This window comes from Priapulus caudatus, unplaced genomic scaffold (assembly GCF_000485595.1).
Source record: "Priapulus caudatus unplaced genomic scaffold, Priapulus_caudatus-5.0.1 Scaffold13, whole genome shotgun sequence".
NCBI lineage: Eukaryota > Metazoa > Priapulida > Priapulimorpha > Priapulimorphida > Priapulidae > Priapulus > Priapulus caudatus.
This window is the reverse complement of record NW_014577074.1, coordinates 428,828-442,005: the sequence shown is the minus strand read 5'-3', so window position 1 is coordinate 442,005 and position 13,178 is coordinate 428,828. Positions and strand designations below refer to the sequence as shown.

The following is a 13,178-nucleotide window of genomic DNA, read 5'->3' as shown; positions in this document are numbered from 1 at the left end:
TTCTTTATTGTTGTGCTACTTCTCTAGTTTCTTTCTTACATTGTGCCACCTTCTCTTGTCCCTTCTCATGCTGCACCATCTTCTCTTGTTCCTTCTTATGTTGTGCTACCTTCTCTAGTTTCTTCTTACATTGTGCCACCTTCTCTTGTTCCTTATGTTGTGCTACGTTTTGTTGATCATTCTCAATGGCTTGATGTCACCATATCTGAGTTCCTTGTTATTGCTGTGCCACGATTTTTTTGACTTCCTTCTCATGGTGCTGCCACCTTTCTTGATCCTTCTCACACTGTGTCCTGTTCGACTGTTCTGTCTCGTCATGGGACTGGATAGTCGCTCTCTACAATCTAATTTTGTGCTGTTACTCGTAAGAGGACAAGGAGTTTTGTGAATATTAGAATGATTGGTTGTTGAATATAGAGGGAATTAAAATGATAAATTGATGAATAAGAATAATATAGAAGTAGAAAAATGCAAGGCAGTAGGTGATCTTAGTGATATGACTGCTTATTAGGATGGTCAGATGGAGGTGGGGAGGACGAGCTAGCACTGGAATGGACTAGGAAGAGACGAAGGTGCAAACAACTTTAGTCGACCATTGGTGGCATGACAATAAGAAGGGCATAAACGGAACAAATGAGATGTGTATGGCAACATGTTCTATAATCGATTATAGATGAGTCCTATGTAAGACTTTTAAGAGAGCATGAGCAAATGATTGTCATTAAGACTGTCATATAGGAGCTGTCTAGAGTAATCTGTACTTGGACATAATGATAGGTGAGAATCCTAAAAACTTACAATTCAAAACCCACATCTACACTCCATAGAGTACATAAACTCGCTTCACATGATCATATGATTAATTGTATTGCATACATTACATACTATAACATCAAATAGAATTCACTTCAGTTGATTGACTTAAAAGATATAATATATACTTCCAAACTCAAACATAACTAACGAGCGATACGTACATTACAATATACATGCATTTATAAATATAACAATAACTCTTGGGTTGCATCCAAATTTATTTAGATAAATCAGCTACTTATAACATTAAAAAAATTACCGTTGTCATCAAGTACCATTACATAATTCATGCTATTATGACGTTGCGTTGCACTTTCAGGAAAATACACTCCTATAACGCTCTAGTACGGTGATTTTATCACTCTAGTATAATCACATCTGCACGCAAGCTGCATGATGATCTATAGGCATGATTATGTCCTCTGTCACTTATCCTAGGGTTTCCATTTAGCTAGGTGTATGTTTTCGTGTTAGAATGCAGTGTTAGAGTTCTTAATCTACTGCAAAGTGTCTTATTGACTCAGGGATGAATTTATCATGATAGCGTAGATCACATATATACCTATTCTACTACAACAAATCATAACATATTGCCTTGACACAACGTCGAACACACTTGAGGGTTTAGCCATGTCCTCGTAATGAGCACGCAAACGAAACAAGAGAAGTTTGTACAACATAAGAAGGAACAAGAGAAGATGGTGCAACATAGGAATCAACGAGAGAAAATTGTGCAACATAGAAAGGAACAAGAGAAGATGGTGCAACATAGGAATCAACGAGAGAAAATTGTGCAACATAGAAAGGAACAAGAGAAGGTGATGCAACATGTGAAGGAACAGGAGAAGGTGGCACAATCTGAGAAGAAACAAGAGAAGATGATGCAACATAGAAAGGAACAAGAGAAGGTGATGCAACATGTGAAGGAACAGGAGAAGGTGGCACAATCTGAGAAGAAACAAGAGAAGATGATGCAACATAGAAAGGAAGAAAAGAAGGTGGTGCAACATGAGAAAGAAGAAGAGAAGATGACACCACACGAGAAGGATCAAGAGAAAGCAACACAACATCAGAATATGAGAAAAAAGTGTGCTGCAAATGAATGCAAACCTACATTCCTGTACAACTGGACAATCATGAAGGCAGGAAATGGGAAAACTGGCAAGATCTGTTTGGAAGGATCTAAAGAAAAATTAAGGTAGGCATATATTATATAATTTACAGCTATATAATCATACGGGGTGGGGTAAGATTTTGTGTCCATCATATTTCATCATAACCTACCTTCATCCTACTTACAAGTGCAACATAATGGTAATCTCTGTATTTGAATGCTACTTAATTTGTTAAACAAAGTAAATATTTATTGGTGTTGATTCATCTGTAATAGGAATAGCTAAGGGTGTGGCAGCCAAGTATTATAAACTAGCAAATGATGTCATGGATGTGCAGTTGTGTTTGATCATTTGTGTTTTTTGCATAACAATACTCTCAGGAGTCTATCAATTGATAGACTCCTTTTACTTCGACATACATTTTTAAATTCCAATATGTGTTTGTTGTGTACAAGTGATGTATATCTCTTTTTTATGATAAAAAGTGTGGTAAGATCCGGCTACATCTTTCTGGACATTTTGTGTAATCCAAATGTTATTAATACATGTGTTTGCACAATGATAAACATGTATATATCTGATATATATGCTATGTCAGTTATTTTCACAATATTTACTTTTTATTTCTTGTAGCAATGGTGACGAAATTGCTCGGTATTGGCATAGTGCTGCCATTGTAAAGCGAGTGACTGCCAAAGTTGTACAGACTATCAGTGGCTCAACATACAGGCTCAGTGGTCCGTTGTCTAAGGTTGCCTGGACACAACCAGGTAGGGCAATACAGCATAACCATACATTACATACTGCATTCCAATAACCATTGTTAACAGAAAAATCTGTAATGTGAATAACGTTTTCTTATTGGCTTCCGATATATAATTGGATGTGCATACCTACGGGTAATCGTTTGGCTGAACGATGAACTAGAATGATAATTATGAATGCACTTAATCCTTTTCAAACAGATATGTTAATTATCTGATGGTGTAACACAGTAGAGGTTAGAAATGAACTTTGATGCCAGGTAGCAAGTACTTGCTGCAAAAAAAGCAGGCAACAAATTTACTAATCTAGGCGGAAACACGAGAAAATTGCAGCTCCACTCCCTCCCACCGCAACAGTACTGTGCTATTGCGTCTGTCCATGTCCATAAGGTTTGGCCTTCTAGCCATCTTTCCTCTGTTTGGTAAATTCTAAAGGTAGTCACCAGGCTCTAACCTTAAAGCCAGTTCTGCCTGTTTACAGTTCTTTTTCAATTGTACGGCTCACTGTAGCAGTTGTGGTCGTTGTGAACTGCTCTTAAATAGGTGATGTGAACCTAGACTATACTAGATGTGGGTGGGGTGGGGGGCTGATTACAGAAATACAATTCATAAGCAGTCCACGTGTAGGCCAAACCGTCTTATATCATAGCGGTATGTTACACATATAAAAGAGGCCCCCCAGTTGTGTTAGCAGCTGGTTGCATATTAATTACATGAATGTTATCTATAGTGATTTACTGATTTACCACTACATTTTTGGGTAGAAAATCCCACTAATTCTTTTGAAAAGTTACCCGAGTGCAAATTTTCATTTCAAGTTGTAAGTAAAAGAGGTAATAATTTACAAATAATGTATCTGTAAGTTGACATAAACCTGGGTTGTTGTAGCGTGGGATATTACTGTATTTTAAATATAAATCCAGATTATTTTTGTCATAATCAGTGTTATAGTATGTGGACCCATATTAATATTGTACTAGGTTAAAGCTGCCGTATTCTATCCTCAGTAATGTGTCACTAATGAAATTGTATACTGCACACAGTGTCACTCTGGTGTCACTGATTTGACAGCTGAGTGAATGGAAATGGTTCAGTATCACGCAGGCTCAAAGGGGAAGGTCTAGACTGTATTCTTGTTAGCATTTACAGATGTGATAGCCAAGTAAACTATTATTAACCACCAATAAAGTACTATGTAACTTTTGTGTTTTGCAGATATGACAGTCCCAGTGCTTAAAGCTTTTGCAACTGGCTTCCCATTGAACTGGAAAGAGGTCATTAAAAATCACTATTACAAGAGATACGATAGCGATGATGATGATGATTGCCTGGATTCAACTAGCATATTGTGCACATCGGGTGAGGATCTCATTTTATGTGTATTCATGCGTTACAACTCAAATAAAGTATGTACAAACATATGGCATGGTGAAGTGTAGTTGAGTTCCTATTTATTCCTTTTATAATGAATGACTCAGTAAACCAAGCATTCTTTAGCTGGAAATTAGGTATGCATTGTGGACTTATCTCTGTTGGCAGTGTGGAATGATGACAAGTTGCAGGTGGCGGACCTGCCACAGTCAAGATCAGGCCGCACAGTCATACCTCCACTCGCCTACTGGACTGGGTCAAGGGTAATGACCAATCAGTGGTCTGAAGATGGACATGTCACTATACATGTGGAGACGGCAGATCATTTAACACCGACCATTAATTATAAATCGGTACAAGTAAGAGCGTTTTCCTGGGGCAAAAGAATGTCGGATGTATAAAAACAAAATGATAGTTTACCTATAGCTGAACTTGATCAGCCAAAATAATTATTAGTAATAGCAATAGAAAAGAAAGTACTGCATTGAATTACTGAATTTTCCATTGATAAGTTGTTTGCAGAATATATCTGCAAAAGCAAACGTTTAAACACATGTGCAGTGGGAGTTCTCTTTATTTTTATTTTTTTAGTGTTGGTTAATGATATGATAGTGTCACGTGCACATTTACATAATGTGACCAATAATTTATTTTTTAATGATTATGTCACATCTATGTCCCTATGTGTTCCTCCCTGAACACTAGGGGAAGCAACCACGTGCCCAGCAATTCTTTTTGAGCAAGTAATCAAGAGCACATGAACTCTATAGCAAATAAAGATGAAAACATAAAATTTGTTTTCACTAAAATTAAATATTTTAACCGCATAGTTTGAATGACGTTCCACTTTATCAGCTGTGCTTGCTTGAATCAATAGGATCAGCCAACTGTCTCCGTTGTGTTGCTGAGCTGAGCTAGAAGTGCATAGAGGATCTCCGATTATCACAGCCAGAAATAACTCAGTGATTTTTAATGATTCAGTTGTAATCTACCGGCAGCAGCTGATTTTACCATAATCTTTATTTGGCAGTGCTCTTATTAGGCTAACACAATGGGCAGGCCATAACTATGGTAACATATAACATGTTCTGTGGTGATTATAACTTAATATACTGATAATTGACAACACCAACATACTACACTCAATCACTTTGCCCTGCAATAACTAATGAAAACAATGTGGCCTAGATGCAACCAGCATTCCTTGTACATACACGTAATGTACATCGCATATGTTCCCTAATTTCATTGATCTTATTCGTCAAATCATGGTCAATGACTAACGAAAACACCAACTTTTCTTCGGCTCTAAAAGCTGAGAGAGAGAGAGAGCGAGTGAGAGAGAGAGTTCTCGTGCCCCAACCGAAAATGCCTATAATAATCTGGTATAGATACGTCTAGTGTATGCACTTCTAGCTCGGCTCGAGAACGTGGCATGGACGAGCGGTGGGTCTCAATAATTCTAGCAAGAATTGCTGATTACTAAAAGTAGTACATTGTTTAAATTATGTGCATAACCTAAGTTGATGTACCTGTAATGTTACCTTACTTAATTCAACTGAATTTAAAATATGGTTTTCAGTTTTTATCATCGCTCGCTCTAGGGTTTACGTGCTCTTGAAATAGACTATCAAAATCGGTGGGTAATAGTTGAAGAGAAAATGACAAACATAGGGTGAGCCTATGTTTTAATTCATGGGAGTGGAGCAGAAAGCTTTCCTGTCATCATAGGAACACAAGGCTATGCATATGCCAACAATAAATGTTAATTGAGATGGTTAGTGAGAAATATACTGACAAATATCAGGTAGATTGGTGTTTTGAAATGAAAATATGAAGTAACTTCTTATAATTATCATTTAATTTAATATGTAAACTGATGCCTGTTTCAGCGTTTCGGCAGGCGCACCAGTACTCCTAAAACCAATACAAAGATGGAGAGCGAAAGAAATGACTCGATGGGTAGTAAGTTTAATGTAACGCTCACAAATGTGTCCCACAGAAGAGAGCAGTTGATAGATAGTGAAGTTAAAGCAGAATCATCAAAGGCAGTGAAGCAAAGGAAGAGAAGAGCAGGAGTAAAAAGTGGTGTAATTGATAGTGAAGTTAGGGAGGAATCAACTAGGCAGTCGACGAGAATGAAAAGAGTGAGACGTGTAGTTGATAGTGAAAGTGAAGAGGACCCCATACGGCGATTAAGGCGAAGAGAGAAAAGAGCTACAACGAGGAATGAAGTGGGGGATAGTGAGGTTGAAAAGGAACCTATAAGGCGGCCAAAGAAGATAGAGAAGACGAACAGCGTAAGAAATGATAAAGAAGATCAGGTGGTTACAAAAGGTCTTGTTGGACAAAGGAAAGGTAGAAGTAAAGGAGTGCAAAATGAAGTAGCGGGTAGTGAGGTTGAAGAGGAACCTATAAGTCGGCCAAAGAGAAGAGAGCCATTGAAAAGCGAGAGAAATAATGATGAAGATAGTGAGAATAAAGAGGAGCTTATGGGACAATCAAGGAGAGGTAGAAGTAAAGGAGTGCAAAATGAATTAGCGGGTAGTGAGGTTGAAGCGGAACCTATAAGTCGGCCAAAGAGAAGAGAGATGTTGAAAAGCGAGAGAAATAATGATGAAGATGGTGAGAATAAAGAGGAGCTTATGGGACAATCAAGGAGAGGTAGAAGTAAAGGAATGCAAAATGAAGTAGCGTGTAGTGAGGTTGAAGAGGAACCTATAAGGCGGTCAAAGAGAAGAGAGCCGTTGACAAGCGAGAGAAATAATAATGAAGATAGTGAGAATAAAGAGGAACTTATGGGACAATCAAGGAAAGGCAGAAGTAAAGGAATGCAAAATGAAGTAGATGATAATAATGTTGAAGAGGAACCTGTATTTTTGTTAAGGGGACGAAAGAAAGGAAAAGAAATTAGAAATGAAGCAGAAGATAGTGAGGTTGAAAAGGAACCTGTAAGACAGATCAGGAGAAGAGCAAAAAGAGCAACAATGAGGAATGAAGTAGCGGGTAGTGAGTTTGAAGAGGAGCCTATAAGGCGGTCAAAGAGAAGAGAGCCGTTGAAAAGCGAGAGAAATAATAATGAAGATAGTGAGAATAAAGAGGAGCTTATGGGACAATCAAGGAAAGGCGGAAGTAAAGGAATGCAAAATGAAGTAGATGATAATGATGTTGAAGAGGAACCTGTATTTTTGTTAAGGGGACGAAAGACAGGAAAAGAAATTAGAAATGAAGCAGAAGATAGTGAGGTTGAAGAGGAACCTGTAAGACAGATCAGGAGAAGAGCAAAAAGAGCAACAATGAGGAATGAAGTAGGGGATGATGAGGTGGACAAGGAACCTGTATTTCGGTTCAGCCAAAGAAAATCAAGAAAAAGGACGAGAAATGAATCAGAAGATAGCGAGGTTGAAAAGGAACCTATAAGGCGGCCAAAGAAGATAGAGAAGACAAACAGCGTAAGAAATGATAAAGAATATCAGGTGGTTACAAAAGGTATTGTTGGACAAAGGAAAGGTAGAAGTAAAGGTGTGCAAAATGAAGTAGCGGGTAGTGAGGTTGAGGAGGAACCTTTAAGGCGGTCAAAGAGAAGAGGGAAAAGAGAAAGTATAAGAAATGCAGGAGTCTGTGATGAGATTGAGGAGAAACGAACAAAGCAGAGATTGGAACAAAAGCGAAATGGTGTGCTAAAAAAGGCTAATATACTAGATAATAAAAAACACATTCACAAACAAGCCAAGGAATGTGGAACTACATATGAAATAGAAAAAAGCAGAAAGGCTAGAGTTTTACTGCTAAATGAGTCAGCAGGGGAGGAATTGGGACAAAGGAACAGGATTATCAGCCTTTGTGATGATGATAATGATGAACTAGATACTCCACCTCTGCTTTCCTGGAGGCATACTCGAGTGCCCGTGGTCCAAGATTCTAAAGTGGAAATGACGTGCGCCATCACTGAAACTCCAAAGGCATCAAGTAGAACCAAGTCATCCGGTTAGTAAATCTACGGTTTATTTTTTATTACAGTCTGTAGCATTAGCCATGTCATTATGGTGTCAATATCTTCCACAAATTTATGGATGTTAGAACTCATTTCTGTAGTAAACGTTACATTCTAATCTACCCTAAGCAGTAGGCCTTTTGATTTTTATCTAGTGAGTCTTTTGCTAAGTAAATTACATAACATGTCACCTGAAAGACAAGCAATTGATTGGATTATAGGTGATGGAAAACGCAATCAATATGTAGAAAAATGTACTAGTTCTACACGTGGGAGCACCTGTAATCAACTGGAAGCAGACAAAAATGCCGTGTGGGATAAAAAAGACGTTAGCAAGCTAGAAAGGTAATCCTGCTGGTTTATTGTTAATAAATAGATGGAATGATTAAGTGTTGATACATGTGTAGGTTAAATTCTTATTTATAACTGTCATATACATCTTTGTGTAAGTTTGATTGTCTTTACTCTCAGAACAATGCTCAGATTTAATCCATCCTCACGAACCTTCTGGAATGACGTTGCTAATTATATGGGCAACCGGACAGCTATGGAATGTCATCAGTTCTACTATGAAGATGATGAGTTATCAGACGAGAAAAAGTCAATGAAGAAAGGTAATAATAACTTGCTGGAGTGCATATTATTGGGATATCTAGTGTAGCAGTGGGCTCACCACAGTGCTTACTACAAAGCCTGATTTTCATTTAGTTCTTTCATTTTCATTCTGCATTTACCAGAATTGTGAATTATTCAGATGAATGCACTAACCAAATATATAGTGATAGCGGCAAATTCGGTTACGTGAATCTCTATATAAAATATGTTTATATCTTAGTGATCCATATAAGTAATATATGGCAACATGCACATTGTATTTGTGGAGCATAGTGTATTTGTGGAGCACAGTTTATATACCAAGCATTAGACTTGAAAGTAAGATAGATAACTAATTACAGCTCATATGCCTGTGGCCAGTGAATTTGTGTTAGTAATTCTCTAGTAGTCTTTTTGTGTAGTTTCTATGCAGCAACAAGGTGACCCGAGTAATTTAAGTAAATACCGTCATTCTAGCTAAAGCACCAGCTCTGATAACAGCGAAAAAGGGAACGATGAAACGCAAGAGACAGATGAGAGATATGTTGGAGCAACATGATGAGGGGTATAGTGAGGACGATCTATTTGATTCAACTCCCTTTAGGAATAATCCGAAGAAAGCTAAGGTAATTTCATGAGCAGAGATAATTTTCCGCGTATGCTCATGATCAATTCTTCCATAGCACGTCCAATCCTGCCGTTTTAGGGCATCATGAGATCAATGTCAACTGCATCATTGTTACCATGCCGACTCAATTTGTTCCCTTCACCATCTAAAACTTAACTTACACACATATTGCAGGCAAGCTTAGTAGAAGGAGACAGCTTCATGGATTCTCTGAGTGCTAGTACGATGAAGAGTTTCATGAGAACGCCCGGTGAGAGAGCTATCACATGGGTTCCACCATCCAAAAAGAAGACACCCAAGTTTGGTAGTTTCACAACACCAGTCGTCTTTAGTGCAAACATGTAAGTGTCCAAGTCAATCATTCTGTGGCACAGATAGAAAAATAAATTGCTCTTGTGTTAAAAACCTTTTTATTTGTAATGCTATTATATGTATTTCAGAAATCAAGTTGATCGATATATTCATAAGTATCAAGGAAGAAGATTTGATCATGCCACACCAGAACCTTCAAAACTACAGTCAGCCACCAGCCAACACAGCAAGGTACTAGAGCTTTTAAATGTTTGTGTGCACTTGAGAATATATTTACGCAACTTTCTATCTCATAAACAGACACTTGGCTGTGATTTAACGTTTTAACAGTAATCCCCTCCCCCCCAGATCACAGTTACGTGAACATTAATAAAGGACATTGCATTGTAGATAAATTCAGGGATGCGGCAGATATGTCATCATAATAGGACATTGGACGTGTATCTATATTTTTATGAATGTGTACCACAGAGAACATCTTATATTTTAGGATATCAACAATGCTGCTGCAAAAAATGTCCTAGAAAATAAAGGTGCAATTGACTATGGACGGCCAGACTCTGATGAATCTGAGGAAGAGCTTGATCACTACTGGTCAGATGCATAATACACCCACTGACCCTGACTCCATGACCCTTTTAAATTTAATAATTTATAGAGGTTGTTTGAAAAGGGATTACAACCCAACTTTAAAATGGCATTCATGTTTATTTTAGTTTTTTGTAAAGAGTTGCAGTTTCGATGCTGCAGGCTATGTAAGCAATCTACATAAGGTAGCAATTTGTTCTGATATTTCGTAGTACCTATACTAAGTATTATCTGTACTAGTAAAACTAATTGTGATTACAATCTGGGGCCTAAAGTACATTACAATAGGATTATGTACAACGTTTAGAGCAGAATATTCAAAGTGTTCTTTCAGCAGATGTGTTCTAATAATTTTGCTAATGATGAGGGAATGTACATAATATCTATATTACAACCTCATGATAGCAGGTTGAAAACATAGATCCCCTGTTGAGTACAGATATCATGGATAGGCTAGGAGTCCAGTAGTTTCCAGTTAGTATATTTTATGTTCATTGTGGATGATGAATCGTGGGTCTACCACATGAATCAACTGTGTGTACATATATATGTTGGAGGTGAAATAGGAGTCGATGGAATTTTAGTTTGAATACTTTATATGAGATTGCCAATTGCCATTGTTGTGTTGTATATGCCATGCTATGCATCGGTTTCTTTTTTGTGAAAGTTCGTTTAGTAGTATGTATGCTTATGTAATCTCAATTTCGTCCAATCTCTGACAGATTTATTACAAGTGCTACAGCTCACTCATCTTAACCAAGTGCCCTCTCTTACAGTGTTAGTATCACCATTTGTATAATAAAATGTGTTATATATGCTTAAATATGTAGATCCTATATACATTTACTGATATACTTAACCTGTAGTATGTTCGGATCTTTTCATCTCATGTGACTTAGTTGGATGGTGTGCTTGTAACTCCGTCCATTGGCCTGTAAACGCCCAGTTACCTAAGGCAAGCAGCTAGTGCGGCATGTCATCAATGCTCATCTGACAGCTAGTGATATGCTTTTGTTGTTACTGGAAAGAGCTAATCCAGATTCTACAGTGATCATCACTTTTTTGGTGCAATACTGCACCAGTATCATTAGACCTGGCAGTTTAGTATCCTGGTTTAATTTAAGGCTAATTATAGATACTTGTTTCTAAGCATGATAGCTGGCAGCTACCTTTTCTGAAAAAGGGTAGAATCTTCATTGCTATAAATGGCTTCACTTTTAATGTTTATATTTGGGCTGTTAGATAAATTTTGAGCTATCGTTGTTGCGTTGGTGACTAGGCTACTTATGATCTTAGATAATATATCAGATTTTTCATTAACTTGAGAAAAAGGTACCTGCAGTTTGGACTAATGGCACTGCCACAAATCGAAACTGTGAGCTATGCCCATCTTTTTCTGGGAGGGTCTGATGCTAGGAGAAATTCTTGCGTTTTAGCATGGAGTCACAAAGGAAACATTTTCATTACATTACTAAAATGAACATTAAATGTGACATTTTAAAGGGAACCTACTGTAGGTGTAATACATATTTTCAGTTACAAGTATGATCAACTTATGCTACACTAACAATGTTCCAAATTCATTAAAATATTTGTTTAATATTTTAAAACTGTCAATAATAATTTGCTTACAACACTGATGGCACAACTAGTTGTGCAAATCCAATTGTCAGCTGTATTGCTTATAGCTATCATGACAAAATTTATTTATTTTTTGTATTAACTATCTAAATTAGCTATCATATTATAGACATAATCACATATACTTGTCCTCCTATACAGTATCTATTATATTCGTATAAAGGGTTCTACAATAGAACCTTCTGCTTGCATGTCATAACACGCGTATTAAAGCAACTAACTCGCCCAGAACCTTGCCTACCTGTGATTGACATGGTTCGTGTACCATTTTGGTTAAATCTGCATTCCCCAACGAAAAGCTGTCATAAATGTTCCTGGAAACACTAACAGTTCTTAATTACCACATAAAGATGTTCCAAAGATGCCACATTTAGCACAAAGCCATGTGAAGTGATGAATGTAATTCGTAAAAAGTAAATGAACCACCACGACCATTTGTTCAAAATTGCAAGCACTCACAGCATCAGTAAATGCTAGTTTTAACCTGTTTTTGAGCATCTAAATGCCACTTAATTTCTTTATTTGACTTTCGTATTAAATAGCATCTGGACAATTTTTTTAAAAGGAAGATGAGTAAATTTGTAGTGGAGGGCGAGTTAAAATCTATCCCACTATTAATTTTTGAGCACCTACATATCGCTCATTCACTCTCACAGTTCACTTTTTCTCTCTGCGTTTTGCAACAATTGCTGCCTCTTCTTGTTATACATATCCATGAGTTGCTTGTCAGGTTTCAGCTTCTTACGCTCCAGTTCCTTCCAGACACTATCTAGCTGCTTTGTTGATGATGCAGCACCAAGGTTCTTGCGAATGTAATACAACTCCAAATCGTCTGCCGACGCGAGTCGACATTCGTCGACCTTGCACAGATTATTCAGCAGTGCTCGATTTAGCTGTGGATGAAAGCGAAAGCCGACCACCTTTTCCAAATGCTCAAGTGGCACGAGAAAATCCTTCAGTTGCTGATGCTTGGAGATGGGCTCATTTGGCACGACAAAGGCTGACAGGGCCTGGTGAGAGCCACCTGATGCTCCCTCAACAAGGATAACCTTGAACAAGTGAGTGGGCACGGCCACATTGTTCTTGCCAAGAACTTGGTAGGTGACCATATTTTTCCCATTTTGCTCCCGAGGAAGCCACAGTGGTCCACTGATTATCCGCACATCCGTGAAACGCTTGGTTAAGTCACGGCAGTACAGCTCCAACCTGTAAAATTGTCAAAAATGTATTCTTAGGCCAAAACAAAATATATGTGTAGTTACCATTACATGCCGAAAACAAGTGCCGCAGAGCGACAGCGCTCATCTGACGTCTACTGCGGTGACTCTGTGGTGGAGTGGTGGGATTCTAGTAAA

General features: G+C 37.8%; 2 protein-coding genes across 10 annotated transcripts in view; one reads left to right on the top strand and one right to left on the bottom strand.

Moving 5' to 3' along the window:
- LOC106808392 (mis18-binding protein 1-like) overlaps positions 1 to 11,041 on the top strand; it is a 20,457-nt gene extending 9,416 nt beyond the window's left edge. The window contains exons 6-17 of one of the 6 annotated variants that reach the window (XM_014811129.1): positions 1,665 to 2,014; positions 2,565 to 2,701; positions 3,911 to 4,054; positions 4,235 to 4,425; positions 5,959 to 6,424; positions 6,578 to 8,053; positions 8,282 to 8,405; positions 8,532 to 8,674; positions 9,132 to 9,280; positions 9,457 to 9,623; positions 9,723 to 9,825; positions 10,085 to 11,041. In XM_014811129.1, coding sequence (XP_014666615.1) covers positions 1,665 to 2,014; positions 2,565 to 2,701; positions 3,911 to 4,054; positions 4,235 to 4,425; positions 5,959 to 6,424; positions 6,578 to 8,053; positions 8,282 to 8,405; positions 8,532 to 8,674; positions 9,132 to 9,280; positions 9,457 to 9,623; positions 9,723 to 9,825; positions 10,085 to 10,201 — 3,567 coding nt within the window. In that variant the 3' untranslated portion in view covers positions 10,202 to 11,041. Of the gene's footprint in view, positions 1 to 1,477; positions 1,531 to 1,560; positions 2,015 to 2,564; positions 2,702 to 3,910; positions 4,055 to 4,234; positions 4,426 to 5,958; positions 8,054 to 8,281; positions 8,406 to 8,531; positions 8,675 to 9,131; positions 9,281 to 9,456; positions 9,624 to 9,722; positions 9,826 to 10,084 lie in introns of those variants that run through there. The other 5 variants (XM_014811125.1, XM_014811116.1, XM_014811131.1 and 2 more) reach the window with 5 other exon arrangements.
- Positions 11,042 to 11,754: 713 nt separating this feature from the next.
- The window catches only part of LOC106808443 (nuclease EXOG, mitochondrial-like), a 14,690-nt gene continuing 13,266 nt past the window's right edge, over positions 11,755 to 13,178 (bottom strand). For 3 of the 4 annotated variants that reach the window (XM_014811169.1, XM_014811186.1, XM_014811193.1), the window contains exon 5: positions 11,755 to 13,029. In XM_014811169.1, the coding sequence (XP_014666655.1) occupies positions 12,474 to 13,029 (556 nt within the window). In that variant the 3' untranslated portion in view covers positions 11,755 to 12,473. The remainder of the gene's footprint in view (positions 13,030 to 13,178) is intronic. The other variant, XM_014811178.1, reaches the window with a different exon arrangement.